At 46.2% G+C, this 19758-nt stretch overlaps 1 protein-coding gene across 7 annotated transcripts in view; it reads left to right on the top strand.

The window, feature by feature from the left end:
- LOC147623305 (uncharacterized) overlaps positions 1–19758 on the top strand; it is a 42697-nt gene that overhangs the window by 1150 nt on the left and 21789 nt on the right. For all 7 annotated transcript variants that reach the window (XR_015269367.1, XR_015269364.1, XR_015269366.1 and 4 more), the window contains exons 2-4: positions 6753–6914; positions 7066–7146; positions 13426–13549. Coding sequence is in view for 1 of the 7 variants with exons in the window: in XM_086821417.1 (XP_086677543.1) it covers positions 6753–6914; positions 7066–7146; positions 13426–13549 (367 nt within the window). In the remaining 6 variants the exon portion in view is untranslated. The remainder of the gene's footprint in view (positions 1–6752; positions 6915–7065; positions 7147–13425; positions 13550–19758) is intronic.

Genomic DNA, 19758 nt, shown 5'->3' with positions numbered 1-19758 from the left:
ATCAACACACTTTTAAACTGAGAATCTTCAATATGTCGAAGTTCAGTCATTGCTAAATCACTTCTGCATAGCTTCTATCCAGCTTAATGTTGTTGAATTGGAGCCATTGTAATCTTCTTTATCAGTGGTTCTCCGATCACGCAGAAAGTCCCATCTTCTTTGCTAGCTGCATCATCCTACTCATGCACCAACTGTTGATGATACTCTCTGGATTGAAAACACCATACCGTGATGTCATTGAATCTTACACGATCCTTGCTCAACTGTCGGGCAAGTATTTGTGATTATGATTTTCCTCCATCTGTTGTTGAGTTGCACTTTTGAATTAGAGTATACTAAACCACACTTTCGCCATGAGGCTGTAATGCATGTGTTTTGTTGCATGGCTTGCCATGATGTCGTTTTTAATAAGCGTTTATGTGCGACATAAGAAACCTTAGACTAATCTACAATTTTTGCTGTTGGTTGGGTAACGGGTTGAATTTGCTACTCTTTAGTGTGATCTCCCCATTTGCTAGCTGCTTCAAAACACTTGTTGAAAATGTGGAGAGCGGTGTTTTATTAATGGAAAAAGTATGCCAGCTAAGTTGGATAACTTTGTGTTTTACACATTGCATTGAAACTTTTGCTAATTGGGTAGGCAACCTATTGCTGCCATTTTTGGGTACTTTGCCTTTCACACATTGTCTCTTCGTGTCCCTTTATAGAAATATACATGCCTGTTGTCATTGCGGGTGATGGATGTGCTCTATTTTGTGAGGCCCCCTTTATGATTTTGGTAAGCACTCAGGCACCTAGCAGTTCCTAGTTTAGACATTGGATAGTGGCTAAGTGTAGGCTTGGTGCTCTGCCAAGTAGGATGCATGCTTGTGCAGGCTATGTGATCGCATTAGTGAGAGTTGGACAACAAACTGAGGACAAGTTCTCGGGCCTGTTTAAGGGTTCAAATGGTCTCAGATGGCCGTGGGAGCTGCGCTAAGCTCTACGGGACATAGTCATGCAACTAGGGCTATGGCAAACACCTACATGCTCTTGTATGATGCTTTCTCCAAGTGGGTTAAGAGGACTGGCATCTGACTGACCTCTAAGGCTCAGAGATTGACCTACGTAGGTCGTGCCTGACTGTCCTTGGACTAAGGGCTCACAATGGGGTCACGGCGTACGACAAATAATCCTAAAAAAGGTTTTACTTCTATACAAATGCTTCACTGATGATCATGTCACTGTGTCACTGTGTACCCCAGTGCAGGGTGCAGGCGACAGTGTGCATAAGGATTTACGGCTTAAGGTGATGGATGAATGCCATGCACCATCGTATGCAGGATGTAGAGAAATTCTTGCAACTACGTAGGCTATGGGGAGGTACTTTTTTTTGGCCAAACATGCGTAAAGACACAGACGTTTATGTGCGTGAATGTATGGTTTGCGAGAAAGTGAAGTTTGACAGGCATAAGGCAGGTACCTGGTTTTCTTCAACCTCGTTAACTTGTTCCGGATCAGCCGTGGGAGACCATAGCCATGGATTTTATCATGGATTTGCCTAAAATGCAGCAAGCGAATGATGCCATATGGACCATTATCGACAGGCTTAGCATGCAGGCTCATTTATTCGTGTGCGAAAGAATATTAAGCCTGAGCACATGGCGGGAATAGTCTTGGCTCAGATTTTTAAGCATCATGGGATGCCCAAGATTATTGTGGGCGATCGGGATCCGAGAACCACAAGTTTGTTTTGGTGGGCTTTATTTGATAATATGGGCACAAAGCTGATTTTTTCATCAGCCTATCATCCTCAGATGGATGGGCAAAGTGAAATTGCAAATTCAGCTGAACTTGATTTGCTCAAGTGTTATGTTGTTGAGCGGAAATTAGATTGGGAGAAGTACTTGCGACTTGTGGAGTTTGCTTATAACAGTACAGTGCACACTTCCACTGGGAAAGTGCACACTTCCACTGGGAAAGCACCTTTTGAGATTGTTTATGGCAGGTGGTGCTTTCACTTATCCTTCGCACGAAGGATGAAATCTTTGCTGTCTATAGATCTGGAAACAGCTTTCTCGTTTGTACCGACAGCCATACAAAGAACTCAAAAAAAACATATAGACATCGCGAACATGTGGATTTCAAAGGTGATTGGGTGTCTCAAGTTTGAGAAGGCATGCCTTCGTCAGCAACCCGACAAGGAAGGCAAGTGCCCAAAGTCGTCTCCTAGGTACTATGGGCCATTCCAAGTGTTGGAACGGATTAATGAAGGGGCTTTCATGCTTGCTTCGCCTGAGCATTGGCGCATACATAATGCTTTCCATGTTAGCCTCCTCAAGAACTATGAGGATCCTGAGCCGCTTGAGCTAGTTATCGAGGATCAACCTGAAATTGATGAGCTTGAAGAAGTGCTTCAACCGGAATAGATTGTATTTCATAAGGAACGGAAAGCTGTTGGTGGCAGGCTTATCTGCAGGTTTCTTGTGAAGTTTAAGAACTACCCTGCTCTCGATGCGAAGTGGGTAGATGAAGACTACTTCAAGGATTACTCAGATCTTCTACAGGTTTATTTGGGTGCTTTTTTGTTGCGGACAACTAATTAGAAGCTGGGAGAATATTCTTGACTATACACATGTGGAGGAACACCATGGACGGGTAGGTATAGACCTTGGTGTGTGTTCCAAGCATGGTTTTAGTACATGTGGAAGGACTCCATGGAAGGATTGATATCCTGGTGTGAGTTCTTGGTATGGCTTATCACATGTGGAAGGGCTCCATGGAAGGATTGAATCTTGATGAGTTCTTGGTATGGCTTATTACATGTGGAAGGGCTCCATGGAAGGATTGATATCCTGGTGTGAGTTCGTTGCATGGCTTAGTACATGTGGAAGGGCTTCATGGAAGGCTATATACCCTGGTGAGGAAGTCTCATGGAAGGGTGGACACCTTGGTGAGCATTCCTTGTACCTGTAAGGGCGGTGCCCGAGACAGGTTCTGTACAAGATGAATAAGTTGGGAGATGGAATCCAAAATATTGTGCATAAAGCATTTGTGTGATTTGACATGCATGAATGACTTGTCTTAGCTCCTTGGACAATGCTTGGGATTTCTGCATGCAATTGTCCATGGGCTCCGGGGACGTCTGGAAACCTGTGGACGCGTGTGTGCACACCTGTTTGGGACCGAGGCAACGGTCTTATGTGTTTTGCTGGTGGTAACTCAATTTTATTATACTAAGGTTTATGAGTGCAGATGTTCACATACAGTTAAATTTGGGCGGATAGTTTATAAAGTGTTCACATACATTTAAAATTGGGCGGACAATTTTTAGAGTGTTGTGTTCACATCAATTGGACCAAATTTTAATGTAACTTGGCCAAAACTCAAGCGTGGGCACTCTTCATGCAAGATTGGCTTCCATGTGTTGCTATTTTGGGTAGGAAAAACCAAGACTAGCTAGGCGCCCTACTTCGAGCAGTTTTGGGGAGTGCTGGACACTCTAGGGTTTTGACAGGTGTCAGTTTGGAGCTGATCGATTGCTTCTAGGGCTGCATAAAGGCTGATTGCTTGCTCCTACAGGTGCTACAGACACAGGTGCCTTCTTTCTCTCTCTCTTCTGGTGTAGGCGGCTGCTTCTGATTCATCACTGGGGTTGGTTGACTATTGTCACGTGCACACATGCACTGTGGTACACGGTGACAAACTGGCTCATCAGCAGTGCAAGAATCATGTTCAGAAGGATTATCTTTTAGGACTTATTTGTCGCATGCCATGACCCCTTTATGAGCCTAGTCGAGGACATGTCAGGCACGAGCTACGTAGGTCAGCTCTTAGGTCAGTCCTCTTAACCCACTGTGGAGAATGCAGCAAGTGTTCATCATTCAGGAGCATGTAGAGGTCAACCGTAGCAGTAGTTGCATGTTAGGCATATAATTGCATTACATGTAGAAGGGGCCAGCCCTAAGGCCAGCCCCAAGGCAGCCCCAAGTGGTGGCTAGCCTTGCAAGGGGTAGTCAAGCCCCTTGTCATGCCACGTTAGACTAGTCGGCAGCCCTTTATGGGCTTGGGGAACCAGTCGACCAGCCCCAGTAGCCCAACCAAGTCTTGCACCAGCCAACTATGCACATAAGGCATTTAATGGCATTTGCAGCCAGTCGTGAGCAGGTCTTGCAGGCCAACAGCCTCTTCAAGGCAGCTGACGAGCCCCCATAGGCCATATAAAAAGGCAGGAGTAGTTCAGTCCCAAAAACATTAGTTAGAAAATCAGAGATCAACATCAGCACTCAAGCATGTATGCTTAGGCTTGTGCCTGTGCATACCTACAGCCATACTTGTGCTCTCAGCCCGAGGCAAAGAAGCTCATTCTCTTCAAGAGTTTGCAGCACACCTTTCCTTAGTCTCGGGCTGGCGTATTACTCTCAAAGTAGCTTCACAATCATCTAAAGCTTATGCACAGTTCTGCCCAGCATTTGGTTGCTGTCCTTGCGTTTGGTGGTTAGTTAGTCAGTTTGTCCGCTCAGTCTTGTGGACACAGTTCAGCTTGTTTACAGTTCTCCAGAAGAAGAAATAAAGCAAATGCTCCTGCTTGCAGGGGGGGCCCCCCCTTCAGTGGGTAATTCGGGACCCCATTTGGTGTCGAATCTATTACATCTACTTTCAGTTTCATGTATGCTGTTTTTAAGGATTGCTGAAGACTCACTAAACTCAAATTTAAAGAAAAGGCCTCGTTCCACACGGTCCTAGCTCAGCGCATGCTACAACTGCTGGACATTAGTCATAGGGGCTGGTTTTGATGCTCCAAAGGCCTTGAACTCAAGGCAATCAACAGGACACCCTTCTCTACACTTGGGGTGACCGTCCGGCAAAGATTTGGGCTGAGAACAGGCCTGTACAGTCCATTTCAGCAGGGTTCTTCGTGATGAAATTGAAGGCAAATAGTGTTTATACTTGTGTGAGGCCAGGGTGGAACCTACCGGTGGCCAAAGCAAAGGTTTTTATGGCTGGTTATTGGGGACAGCTGTACTACTAGAGGGTGTGATCACGTACTAGAGTATGGCTGAGCCCGAAGGACCCTTGGAAGATTGAGACCGAAGTCACAAGCATTCGTTTTACTTGTTTTCATCATATTCTAGATGTATTTGGTGCGAGCCGGTAGAGTGCTTACTCTCTGGCACCCACCATTTTCTTCTACAGGATTACTTTGTTGTTGGTAATAAAGATAGCAGCGGGGGGCCTGCCGCGCGGGGCGGGGCGGGGGGGGGGGGCGGGGGGCCAACTTCAGCCCCTAGTGCTGTGTAGGCTTTCATCTTTCTTTTTAGTGGTTTTAAAGCATGCTCATGTGTTGCCAGATGCCTATGTATTTTTGCCATGATCCTATGTATGGGTTAAGTTTTTCTATGGACATGTTTCCAGATTGTGACACCAACCTTTGCGCTTTTGGGTGCATGTGTGGGCTGATTAGTAGCCCACCTTACCCCAAACGCTTAAGCAATGTCCACGTGGCATCCAATTAGGGTATGCATGTGACATTTGCTCTTGCTGAACCTGGAGCATTGGCAAAAAATAGAGACCTTTGCTCCAACTCCACTTGGATAATCACTTCCCACTGTCCTTTCTTTAATGATACCAAGTGAGATCCGGTCAGTGTAGTATTTGACTCTAGCTTCTGAAAACATGACCGTTAAAATGGACAAACCGGAGGAAACAACTCCCTTCCTGTGGTCAACCTGTCGGCACTGCTTCATATCTTATGGCTCTTCTTCCACTTGTGGGTTTGGTACTGACGATGCCATTGGAACTGCTGACATGGGACACACCATTGGACTCACCGCATCCCCCCGTAAAATGAACTCGGAGAACAAAATCTGTTGAACATGGACTGATGGTGCTGCCACAATCTGAGGGGTTTGTTGGATATTGGACACTGGTTCTTGATCTTGCATTTACTTTGCAGAAGCTGACGATCTGTTCTTGGTCAGAAGGCAAAGAATGGGGGAAGGACCAGTGGGCAACCATCCTGAGTCACTTTTAGCCACTCCTGGGCAGCTGAAAACAGCTCTGTCCAGGCACTCAATGCTTGGTGCAGGGCATGTACAAAGGCTCAGAAGGGGCACATAATAGGTTTTTCAACATTTATCTGGTCCTTTTGTTTTATCAGTTATTCCTCTCAGCTGCCAGTAGACCCCTTGAGCAGTTTTCTGCAGCAGGAAGTGACCTAAACTCAGCAAACTATAAGCAAGTTGTGGACAGTAGCTGGCTTTGAATGGCACTAGATTAAATACTAAGTCAAAGCATGACATGCCTTTTCTATTTGTTTGGTTCTTCTGTATCTTTGTTATACATTTTTCATATTTTCCAGTAACCTCAATTATATGTATTTTTTCTTTTAGTTTTGTTTTTGCAGAATGCTGTCAACTATTCCAAATTTTCGTCTGGTATGAATTGGGATTAATATTTGTTTGCTCAAGAATAGACGAAACAGAACTGTTAACATGCTTACCTTCGGCTCCGAAAGCGGTGCTTGGAGGTTCAACTAACCAGAGATGATGATATAACTTATTGTTTGAGGAAGGGTTGATGGCAATACTTCTATATGAGGGTGGGACACGCTGAAATGTTCTGTTTTTGCTCTTTTATTTTATGCATGCTGCCCTCTATGGAGCGTTTAGAAAATGTTTACTTTCACTTTTGAGAAACATTATCACTTCCTGTCTCAAATAAAGGTCTGTCATGTGAGGATAATCATATTTTCCCTTAACAATGCCTGCACAAGATATGGGCCAAACAGGATCACGGCGTAACCTTCGATTAATAAAGGCAGATTATATCGAGTATACAACCCTTCTCAGCCATGGAGAAAAAAGCCCACTTGATTTGAAGGACATAAACATTGACTTAAACCTTTTGAATGACCGAGAAAATGACACAATAAGGTGCTTACCAAGTTTATGCACAATTGGAAGGGAGGATGTGTGCATGAATGTGGATCTGTGATAATGAACCTTGAAGCACTGTCTTGCAAGATGCTTATGCTGGTGAATGCTTTTGATCTGTAATGATTTTGCAACTTTTCATCTTTCACAGACGAGCTGAGAGAGAAGCGAAACGAATTGGTGTAGGTGTTACTAAAGAGGCGCAAGAAATATTTGATGCTTTGGCCAAAACGTAAGCTGTCTACATACCTTATATTATCTTGATTCCTTTTTGTAGTATCAAGTGGTAAAGTATAGGCTGGCCTTTGAGGAGAGAAGGGTTTATCCAAATGGTGCATCATTAAATCTTTCTGTTCAAAGCAGTACAATTTTCCATCCAGCTACCGTGGGCATGCACATGTGTGTGCTCTCTTTAGTGCTAGCCTTCATCATGGATGAGTCTTCCTTCCACTTTTGGAGAATTGATATGATGGTTTTTTTTTTTGAAGATGTCTACTGCAGTGACATATCTTATGCATGAACCTGCACCTAATGGGGGTGTCATAACACATTGTCTATGCTATGTATGAGTTGAAGATTTGAAGCTTTGTGAGTAGTCTTCTCATGGAGTCAAGATCCCCACTTGGGTCTTGGTTATGCCGCTAGAACGCTGGACGAGATCTCCAAGTAGGTGTTTGAATAGGAATCTCAGTTTTGTGGGTTGCTCAGGCTTGCTTCTCTTCATGAAAGGAGGCCTTACAAACAGCGCAAGCCGGTGTCTTGAGCACAAATGATCAAGAGTGGGGCATTGGTTTTTCCACAAAGAATGAAGTCAGATGGAGGGAGGATATGAGTTTAACAGCCTCCCCTTGAAGGTATCTGTTTTGTATGAACTTTCTTAGGTGGAACCATAGCCACAAGAAACTTTTGGAGGTTTTGCTTTGAGATGTTTTATCTCCTGTGGAGAAGGTATCAAAGAAAATGTCTAGTTCTCCTGTGGAGAAGGTATCAAAGAAAAAGTCTTAGTTCTCTTTACCAACCAATTAATTGCTGTAAATTATCCCCAAGTCTACACGAGGTCTACACATGAGTTTAACAGCCTCTCCTTGAAGATATCTGGTTTGTATGAACTATCTTAGGTGGAACCATAGCCACAAGAAATTTTTGGAGGTTTTGTTTTGAGATGTTTTATCTCCTGTGGAGAAGGTATCAAAGAAAAAGTCTAGTTCTCCTGTGGAGAAGGTATCAAAGAGAAAGTCTAGTTCTCTTTACCAACCAATTTATTGCTGCAAATTATCCCCAAGTCTACACGAGGTCTACACATGCATAGCAGCCCATTGATAAATATAACTATGCCATGGAGCTGATCGTTTGGCAGCAATCGCTTTGATTGGTCCCTTGCTTCACACACGTCAGCTATTCTGGCTTAGTACTTACGTTGATTAAAGCTGTACTGCCGAATTTTACTTCACTTTCAAAACTGATTTTCTCCCAGACATGTTTACCTCATTCAATCATAGAATACTTTGTGCCTTCCCTTTTTCAATATCCTTTTACGTGCATCCATCAAAATCGTGAATATAACCTATGCTAATCATTAAAACTCTAAACCATAAGTTATGCCTAAATCTAGGTGTAATATGTCAGGCAGCTGCTAATATCTTTTCAATGGTTATCTGGATGCACTAAGGCAACACTGAATCAACAAAACATTCAGAGATTCTCCTCTACAGGGGAACCAATCCCTAAATTTGGGGTGATCCCTCAAGAATTAACTTGTAAAGTAGGGGCTCCATTTTAAATAGCTTACTGGATGAACAGGCATTTTGTTGCTGGATGCAGCTGGTTTGCCATGGGCAACTCAGCTAGTTCACTCTCTCTGCTCTGATGATTCTTTTCTATTTTTTTGGGAAAAAGATCCTTCTATTAGTTAATGAAAAATAGCCACAAAGGGCTAAATACAAAAACGAAGGGCTAGATACAAACTCGCCTCATGTACAGGGCGGGGATCAAATAATCAGAAGAGGAGAAAGATACACTTCCCCTCCGGCTGGCCGCTCTATGAGGAGAAGGCTATCTCATACAGGGGGAGGGAGAATAACCACACAGGTGGTCTGAAGGATCACCACCTCTATCGATGAGAAAAGGGCTAGGTCGCCAGAGCCTCAAGAAAGCTTCCCTCCGCTTCTGCATGCGGTCAAAGCCACCCTGCATCTTCCCCCACTGACCGCGGAGGGTATGGATGATGCAAAAAGCTGTTGATCTCCCCGAAGCACCACATCCAAGGTGCACGTGGCAGAGCCTAAAATAAAATCTAGTCCTGCCCATATGTGCTCTATCCTACAGATCTCGGGGCCCTGTATGAGGCTGCCCGGAATCCTAGAGCTCACGTGCTTGTCCTGCCTCCAGGGGTCCTCTAAGGACAGAATAATCGGAGCGTGATCTGAAAAAGTAGTGCCTGCCAAGATACCAATCATATGCTCCCACAGCCGCAAGCCCACTTATCCACATAAAACCTCTCAAGTCTAGAGAGGTTGGGGCCGGTGCTTCTCCTATCAGATCGCGAGAAGCACAGGTTCCCAGGGTTGCGCCCAAACTCTGGAAGATGCCAGGGATCCTGTCCCCTTAGTGCCAGTATCAACTCCTCCCATGCAGAGTACTTTGTGCTTGTGACTGTGGCCGTGCCTCCTCCAAGTCTGTCCTCTGCTGCCTCAATCATGTTAAAGTCTCCATTCATGCACCAAAAGTCAACTTGAGGAAAAGGGCTTGCCGGACTTTACTCCATAAGATGACTCTACTACTTGCAGTGACGTTCGGGGCATAACAATCCTCTCCTATCATAATGGTAACCCATTGTGCTCGCCCAAACCAGAGACCAACACCTAAGCCTATCACTGCCGGTAAAAGCTGCTCATTGACAGAAATACAAACTTCTTTTTGTGTCCTCGAGGGGCCGAAGGATGGAGACCAAAAAGTGTGACTTCTGCTTGGTAAAATTTCCCTGTAGCGGTGGGTACGCCCCCCCGGAAAGGTGGTGCTCTTGGAGGAAAAGAATGTCGATGGCTCGCCCAACTGTAGCTTTGTGAAGCTCTCCTCTAAGGACGCCTCGTCTATGAAAGCATTGAGGTCCCCCCTAAACCCTGAATTTTCCATGAGGCTATGTGCATATCAATCTCTATGGGAGGCGGAATTATCAGAATTGCCCTTCACTCGAAGAGTCTTGGGCGTGGGTTTAGATGGGGAATAATCACAATCCGTCCTGGGGTGAAGGCATGCCAAGTGGGCATGGATCCTGTCCTCCATGTGATGCTACTCTGTCTGAGCATGAAAGTATGCATACTCTGAACCCATCGATCACAATGGAGGTATCTGGAAGAAGGGGGGAGGGGTACTACGATTGAGATATGCAGGAACACAAAGAGCAGCACCTCCAGGCTGGAGGCCACCACCTCCTCCTTCTGGTCTCTATGACCTGAGCCTCCAAGCTCCATCCTAGCCAAGGGCCAGAGGTGGGTGAGCACCTTGGTGATGTGAAGATCGTGAAGATGGTGTGAAAGCTCAAGTGCCTGTCCTTGGATGGCGGCAGCCATCGACTCGGAGTACCACTCCGTCCTCAGGGCTGCACTCAAAGGAAAAGAGATCATCGTCGCGCCACTCTCTGGCGGCGTAGGTCTAGAGTGATGAAAAACCACACACATCCGAATGGGGGCTATTGTCTCCTCGAAAATATCTGTCCCTTCCACTGGAAGACATTGGAAGAAACTGTAATCCACAGGCAGCCCCAAGATCGTGGGGGGCCCACATGGGGACTCTGGCGGGAGAGCGCTCACCAAGGAAGCGGCAATGGTTATCTCTATTGGCTCAGAAAAACGATGAATCAAGCAGTGAATAGAGCTCGCCGGCTGTCTCTGCTTTGGGTTGGGGGCTGTTGGAGGGCGACGGGAGTGATTTGCAGAGGTGGAGGGAGGGGCAGGGCGGGCTTAGAGGAAGAGGACAGGGTAGAGGGGACTATTGCGGGATGTGTGGGAGGCGAGGATGGAGGAGGGGGTGGGGGCGGAGAGGCAGGAGAAGGGCGTTGCTGGGAGTCATCCATCGAAGAGGGAGGATGTTGGGAGGGGCTCAGTGGGGCCAGCTGGTCTCATTGAACACTGAGAGCCGGAGGAGGAATCTCGGCAGAGAAGCGACTGCCAAACTAGAGGGGTTGGAGGGACCCTCACTATGACCGGAGGGGGCCCATTGTTGACGGGTGGGTGTTGTGATAAATGCTCGAAACGGTTCTTTGATAGGACTGAATCCTCCTGTACACTGCCAGCTTGGCGCACGCAGGGACAACGCTCAGCCCGGGTAGTCGGCTGACGGCCTGGGCACGGGTCAACGGTCCGCCACACTTTGACAGTAGGGACGTCTGTGTGGTTGGTTCGTGGTGCTCCGTTGCCTGAGAGCTTGCCTCTCTCTCTTCCCCTTGATGAGGGTTTGAACGGGGACCCGGGGGGGGGGCACAGGAGGCGGTCTCTTGGATTGGCTTCGAGGGCAAGCTCTGGCGAGGTGATCCATCTGCCTGCAAATGAAGCATTGGCCTAGAAGGCCCGTGTACTCCACTCGTTGAATGATGGGGTTGCCTTGAAGGCATGGGATAGATATGACATGAGGCACCGACTCCGGTGAGGCAATACAAATGTGAAGGGATGGAATCCCGATTGCCCGTGCGAGGGACAAGGCAGCAGTTGGGGTGGATTCCATCACTCTCCCAATGGCTCCACAAATCACCAGGAGAAGAGGAAGGTATTCCTTCGTGAGGCCTGGAAAGCAACCTGTAACTAGGAAGCCGGACACGCTAGCCAGAGGGTCGGATGCAGGGTTGAAGCCGTGCTGCCACCATGCAAAGAAGGCATGAGACTTACGCAATGCGACAGGGCTCAGCCGCATAACTCAATTTGACGCCTTTGGCGAGTCAAACTCAACCTCGTAGTAGCCATGCCCCAGAGGATGAATGTCTATGATCTTTGTAGGCCCACCGATGAGGCTCGCCTTTGCAAAAGATCTCTGAGTTGTCCGTGCGTAGGGTGGCTACCAACAATCTTGCATACCAGGGTGGAGGCCTCTAATGCTGCAACAGTCATACGAGGATCTGAAGGTCCGCTTCAGAAAAAGAAAAGCAAGTAATGGCAGCCTCGGTCAGGGTTGACGGAGCGGCTGCCATGTAGTCCTCCTATTACCTAAGGGTGAAGACTAGAAAATGCCAAGACTTGCCGAAAGGAGGACGCCCCAAAAAACCTGAGAAAACTATCTGCAAGAGTCGGAGGGGAAAAGAAAATGGGGAGAGGCTGAGGAGGGAAGGAGGAGACCCGGGAGGGCCATAGGCTGAAAGGGGGAGCAGGCGGGAAGGGCGACACAGAGGAGGGCTTTGGGGGAGGGGGGAGGGTGGCATGGTCTGAACGGGGGGAAGAGGCGCAGAGGGAGGAAGGAGAACAGAGCAGGGGGGGAAGGGACGGTGAAGGTGAAAAGGGGAATTTGGGGGGGGGGGGACAGAGGGCAAGCGGGGGGGGGGGGCAAGGAAGGCGATGCAGGAGAGGTGAGTGCAGGCGGCAAAGGAGAAGGAAAGAGGGGGGGGGGGGAGAGCTCTCAGATTCACGTGCTCCTAGTGCCTCTCAAGTCTTGGGTGATGGTTCTGCAACTACATTTGTTCTATTCTTTCTTGTGTCCCTTCTCCTATGGTGAGCGTATGATGCCTGAATGTAGTGCACACACGCAACTGTGTGAAGTTTCCGAACTGAGTGAATGTCCCTGGCCATGTTTTTTTCCTGTATATGGCTAATTTAGGGCATGTACATCTCTGCCTATCCAGCCCTTGCCCAGTGTGTTACATGCATTCAATGATGCGTGTGACACATAGGGGTCGATATCAGTTTCTAAAAGCTCTTTTTGGATCTTTGATGATTGCCACAGATCTGCCATATGCTGGTCTGATTTCTATAAGATTCTGTTCAGAATGATACTCATAACCAAAATGTGGTGGGGCAGATTTGTATTGTGCAGCTGAGGTGAATTGAAACCTTCCGTGCAACCTCTCATTTGTCATGTTGCTTAGTATGAGAATTCATACCGATGAGAATTCTCATTTGTCATGTTGCTTAGTATGAGAATTCCTAACGATGAGCCTTGAGAGGTTACTAGCCGTAGTACATATTTTATTCAGTAAGCAATGAAAATGCGTGCCTCTATGCAGGCACCTATTTATAGTAAGCATACACAATGCCATTAGTAATTTCCCGTGAAATGAGAATTTCTGAGGACAAATCTTCAAATGTTCCCTCCTAGTGGTAATTTGCATTTTTTTTCTTTTTGCTTTGAAGGTTATCAACTCAACTCAGTATTCCTAGGTTTCCTTCTCCATTTGAGTTTATGTAAAAGTGGTGTTGGTTTTTCTGGTGATGGAAGCTTACTAGAGTATGGGATTGCCTTTTTGCCATTTTTATGGGAAAAATTGTGTTATTTGAAGGTTTTTACCAATGCTTGAATTCCTTGGTTTCAGGCTGCCTGTTGAATGGGAAGATAAGGATATTGTTGTGATGAAAGAAGTTCGAGTGAGCAGCCCTTACCTCCCAGAGAATGTTGCAGGAAAAGCTGAAAATGCTAAAGAACGGGTCAAGAAAGTGGTAAGTCTTTGAGGTTATGGGTATGCCCATGTATTTTAAATGTGTATGTTTTGTATTGGAGCACACTTGTGACTTCTGGCTACTCATGAGAGTTAGATAAGTGCTCTTGCAAGTTTCATTCGTATCTTATTGCTCAATATTTGTTAGATCTGGTCAGAACAAGAAATGTTTAGATGTCTTATCTGGAAATAGCTCTGGCCAAGAAGCTAGATACTGGTGGCGGCTGTGCTCACAGACGGTGCAGCTTACAAGCTCTCTTGGAGGTCGCCATGGGTTGGTCTACTTCCTGAAATCCTATGACCAAGGGTAATAGATTCAAGAAGTTGCAACTGAATTGAATCTCTTGGATCAGAAGCTGTTGGGTGGAGCATCTCCTCGTCCAGTGGGTCTCGAAGTCTAGCTCACTACACCTGGATTGCTTTGTCTACAGAACCACCCCAGGAGGTGGGGTGGCACGTGTGGCATGTGCTCTGTCAGTGTGCGCTGCCTGGTCCATCAAGTAGGGGCATCTGAGTCAAGGCTATCTCGTGGTAATTGGTGAGGCCCATCATCCTGGGTCGGATGAAAGAAACTCGTGATGGTGGGCTGTGAGTTTTCTGGGGTCTGCCTCTGTGCTGTTTTGAAGAGCTGATGTCTGTGGCTATGCAGCTCCTTCAGGTAGAGTCCCAGGCATCATTGGTCTGGCAAATCAATGACCTGCGATGATGGGGCAAATCCCTCCTGAAGAGGCAATGAAGCCTCCCTCGTATCTCATAATACATTGGACATCTGAAAAGAGTGCTCCTCCGTCTTAACCTCTAGTAAATAGAATCCTGTTATCTCTGGCAATATGCTCTCTGCTTGTGCAGTCTCTTGTTGGGGTTGAGGAAAGCTTGCCTGTACACCACCACCACACACACACAGCTTGAACCACACACGTGAGAGAGAGCTAGTTGCTGGAAAGTACTCTTATGATAATGATGAGTACAAAAGTACTATGAGTACAAGATATAGCCTAGGGCAAAGTGCCCAACACACATAAGTGTGTTCACACGGGGAAAAAACCTGTGTCCAGTCACAGGGAAAATGTGCCCGTGAGTAAGCTGTGTTTACACCTGAACTAGCTAGGAGTTGTCATGACCAACAAACCCCCCTCAAGTGAATGGTGTGAACGGAGACAGGGTGTAGCAGACTACCCTGGTAGAGGCTGTAAGCTCAAAGCTTTGTGGAAAGCTTTGAATTTTTTCCTCGAAAGAGGCTTTGTAAACCCATCTGCTATATTGGCATGTGTAGACACATAAGCCAAGTCAATCTCTCTTGCATGGAGCCTTTCCCTGACATAATGATAGAAGTGAACCTCAATATGCTTTGTGCGGGCATGAAATACTGGGTTTCGTGCAAGTGCCAAAGCACTGGCTACTTTTTACTGAGCCATGAGATGCATGAGTCACCAAGAAGAAAACAATTACCACTGGTTGACACTCGTGTGTCATAACAACGTGCCCAATCACTGTCTGTAAATGCAAGCAAGCATAGTGTAGAAAAACTACCATAAAACAAGGCAAAGTTGGCAGTGCCTTTAAGATAGCGAAAGACACGCTTACACGCTTGCCAATGCATAGTGCTCGGACAATGCATGAATCTGCTCAACTGAGAAACAGCATACTGAATGTCCAAACGAGTAGAGCATAAATAGATAAGGCATCCCACAGCTTGCTGATAGGTGGCAACATCAAAAGGCTCACCAGCTTGCTGATAGGTGGCGACATCAAAAGGCTCACCAACATGCTCAAGTGATAGTTTTAAACTTGGTTCCATAGGAGTAGAAACAGGTTTACAATCTGTCATGTAAAAACGCTCAAGGAGCTGTTCAACATATCTGCATTGAGATAACATGATACCCTGCTCAAAAGGTATAAACTGTATGCCCAAATAGTAATGTAATTGCCCCATGTCTGTGACATCAAATAGTAATGTATGCCCAAATAGTAATGTAACTGCCCCATGTCTGTGACATCAAATACATGCTGCCAATCAGCTTTAAAAGCTGAAATATCACCCTCTTCAGAGCCAGTGACGAGCATGTCATCCACATAAAGAATAAGGATGAGAACGTTGTTCCCAATGAAACCGGCCTCTGGTAGAAACCAAAGTGCGGTAGACTAGCAGTCACCCTTCCACTTGTAGTCCAGATATAAAAACAAATTTGATTGGAGCTAGAGTGCCCCAAATCTGAAATAAAACCGACACCTTTTGGCCCCAAAGCTTGGCGCCCCTTGCGGTATTTCTTTATTCAATTTCAAAAAGATGTAAAGCTGAGTACAACAAAACCAGCCAGGAGAATACACCTGTATGTCCAATTTGGCAGCCCACAATACCTCTTAGCACAGAGGATTCACACACACAGATCTGTGTCCCACAAAAGCAACACTCTGTGTTCCCCTTTGATCAGCCAAAACTATTCAACAGGGCAGCCTTGAGCACACATCTGGCATATCCCATGTACATGGTTCCACAACTCAGCACAAACATACATTCACTGTCCAATCTCTGTTTCCACCCTTTCAATCTGCCATACCCCTCCTCTCACAAGGGGCCAGATAGTACGACTCTGCAAACAGACATAAGCCAATGGAAAGAAAGATAGAAGGACAAGTTCAGAGCTTACCAAATCAGCTCGTGGTTCTGCACTTGCGAAGCCAATCGTACCAATCTGTACTTGCCTTCTTGCAACCACTTGTTTGATGTACCAGATAACTCTGGGAAAGCTTAGCCTGCAGCTGGAGATGCACTATTCCCTACTGTTCAGGTCTGAACAGATCTGCAACAACCAACTATATCTGTCCGTACTACAGGTCAGTAGAACCCTACTGTACCTGTCCGTACAGTCTCTACAGGCGTCTGTACTGTACTGGTCAGTACCAGACAGCAGTCGCCTGCTGTCTGTATCTGACAACGCAGCCTGCACCTGTCCTGTCCAGCGCCGCCTGCACCCTGTTCTGTCCGTACAGCTGTACCTGCAGTCGTACAGCTGCCATGTGGACTGTACCTGCAGACAGATGTACTTGCCTGCAACAGAACTGCAGCCGCCTGTACTCTGGTCGCCAGCAGTCGAGCAACAGCCGTTGAACCAGCAGCAGTCCGTACACTTGTACTTGTTGTCGTACAGCTCTGTACGGCCCGTCTAATCAGCTTGCTCCTCTCACACAGCAACAAGTCCCTATGCAGCAGTCGACTTTGATACTCTTCTTCTCCATGCTTGAGACTTGCACGTTTTTCAAAAAGCTAGAGAGAGAGAGATGAGACTCCAAAAGTGGAGTTAACCCCTCTCCAAAATTATCCTAGGGCCCCAACTTTAATAAATATTAAAGTTCCCTAGGGGCCACTTAGGCCTAGGGGCAACCCATAGATAAAACATTAAAACATTAATGTTCTTGTCCCCCCCTTCACACCTGGAGATGTCCACACATCATTATCTCTGTCCGGGCATCCCAAATGTGAATCATTTAATATTTTTGCTCTGCAACCACCATGCCCACACTTGTGCTGTTCCATTTTCACAGGGTCATGACATACCCCCCTCTTGAAAAATGGCAAGCGTCCTTGATTGCATTCTGGTGATACAGAAAATATCCAAAGTGAAATATACAATATGGCAAGATCAGCGTCCCAATCTCTCTAAGCCATGCACATGTAACAGCAAACCAATGGCGTAGTAGTCGTCCAAGTTGTATACCACTGTGAACCATACACAACCACAACATCCAATGTGACTAGTACACATATATCATAGAAGTCTCATAAACAGATGTACTGTCAGCCATCAGTACCTTCGGGTGAGACAAAAACTGCACCAAGCGACCTCTAGATGTCATCTGAGCCTGTCTGTATCAAGGGAGCGGAGGTGCTACCCCCCTCTTGAGCATCAGGTAATGCTCCAGACCCATGCTCTGCTGAACCTGAACGAGCCACAACAAGAGTCGGCTCTAACTCGAAGGCATCGAGATAAAGCTGCAAAACCTGAGGTGAATCTGTTAAGTCACCTTCCTCCATCCACTTCGCATCCATCGGTGAATAGTTCTTGAACTTCACAAGATAGCGACGGGAAACTTTACCTCGTACCTTTCTTTCCTTATGTGCCAGTATCTGCTCTGGAATAAGAACCTCATCAAGTTCCTCAATTTCCGGCTGAGCCTCATCTGATACATTCTCAGGCACATCCCCACGGAAAGGTCTAAGGAGACTCACGTGAAAAGCATTGTGAATCTTCCAGTGATCTGGTAGCTTCAAGCGATAGGCCACCTCACCAATCTTTTCCAATACCTGAAAAGGCCCATAATAACGCATGCTCAACTTAGGGAATAAGCGCTCTTTACCCTTCATCTTCTTGAGTCTAGCCTTTTCAAAGCGCAAAAGAACCCAATCACCCAATGCAAACTCTAAAGCACGTCTCTGACGGTCTGCCGCTTTCTTTTGCTTCTGCTGAGTTTTCTGGAGTATCAACTTAACTCTCCGATAAGCTTCATCCATACTCTCTATGTACTGATCAGCCTTAAAGATCTTATCCTTTGTATGCAAAATGGGTGGTACCTTCTTCCCTCCTTCCATAATCTCAAAAGGCGCCTTGCCCATCGAGGTAAGGACAGTGTTGTTATATGCAAACTCCACCAAAGGAAGATACTTTTTCCATTGTTGCTTGTGCTCTGACACATAACACTTAAGAAGATCTGACACATAACACATAACATTGTAGAGTTGGCCTCTTCCGACTGACCATCTGTTTGTGGATGAAATGACGATGAGAACTTGAGAGTTGTACCCATGTTGTCAAACAACCCTCTCCAGAACAAACTCGTCATCCGTGGATCACGGTCACTAATGATAGACGTAGGCAAGCCATGATACTTGAAGATGTTCGCCATGAACAACTTCACTATATGATCCACTTTGATCGTCTTACGCACGGGAATGAAATGAGCCTGCTTATTGAACCTGCATATGATAGTCCAAATGCCATCATTGTCCGTTTGTGTCCGTGGAAGATCAAATATAAAATCCATGGCAATGCTCTCCCAAGGTCTATCTGGAATAGGTAAAGGCTGTAATAACCCTGGTGTCTTTTGATGGTCAAACTTTACCTTTTGACATACGATGCATTGCCTAACAAAGGCATCAACATCTCTTCTCAAAGTTGGCCAATAAAAGAAAGTCTCCACTGCTTTTACCATGGTGTCAATACCTCTATGACTTGCATACGGTGGAGCATGACTTTCAATCATAACCTTGAGTCGCAATGGCCTGGTAACACACAGTCTGCCATGCATCAATAAAAACCCATCTCTGAGAGTATAATGCTCATGCCGCTGACCTTCAGATATCTGATCATACAACCTTTCAAAGTCCTCATCATGGGCATACTGCTCTTTCATTTCATCAAGCTCATGATGATAAGCAAGTGAAACTGCTGAGACCTGTGGCTTGCGTGACAAAGCATCTGCCACTACATTCTTTTTGCCTTCCACATGCACAATCTGAAAGTGAAACATAGACAAAAAGTTTGCCCATCGCATATGCTTCTCTGAAAGCTTAGTTTGCGTGAGGAAATAACGCAAGGTCTGCTGATCTGTCTGCACAGTGAAATCAGTCCCAAGCAAATAGTGTTTTCATGTAGAAAGAGCATGAATTACAGCCAACATCTCTTTCTCATAAACCTGTAAATGCTTCTCGGCATCTTGCAATATTCTACTCTCATAGGCTATCACATGTGCACGAGAATTGCCCCAATGCTACTTCCACATGCATCACACTGGACAACAAAAGCCTTTCGGAGGTCCGGTTGTTAGAAGTCATCTCCTGTCTAGATATATACACGAGGGCCTTTGTTGTGGGTGTGCCCGCCCTTATGAGGTGTTTTCCCATTTTTCCCCACTCTCCGTATTTTTCCCCTATTTTTCCCATTTTTTCTGAGGCTTGGGAGGGCTGCCAGAGGGTGCCAAGAGCAGTACAGTGCTAGCCGACTGGGTGTTTATCAGTCGTGGGCACTCTTGCTGCTGGTCGACTGGTTTTGATCAGTTTTGGGCACCAGATTGCTGGCCGACTGCATTTATGCAGTCGTGGACCTTTTTATCAGTCGTGGGCTTTTCCTTATGCTGGCCGACTGCCCTCTAGAGGGGTATATATAGGTCCCCAGCCCCCATACCTCATTTGTATCATTCCTCGGGATCTTCTTG

The sequence above is a fragment of the Cibotium barometz genome, chromosome 27 (genome assembly GCF_041138505.1).
Source record: "Cibotium barometz isolate CiBa-2024 chromosome 27, ASM4113850v1, whole genome shotgun sequence".
In the NCBI taxonomy this organism is placed as follows: domain Eukaryota; kingdom Viridiplantae; phylum Streptophyta; class Polypodiopsida; order Cyatheales; family Cibotiaceae; genus Cibotium; species Cibotium barometz.
The sequence above is the reverse complement of the archived record's forward strand: the minus strand, read 5'-3'. Positions and strand labels throughout refer to the sequence as shown.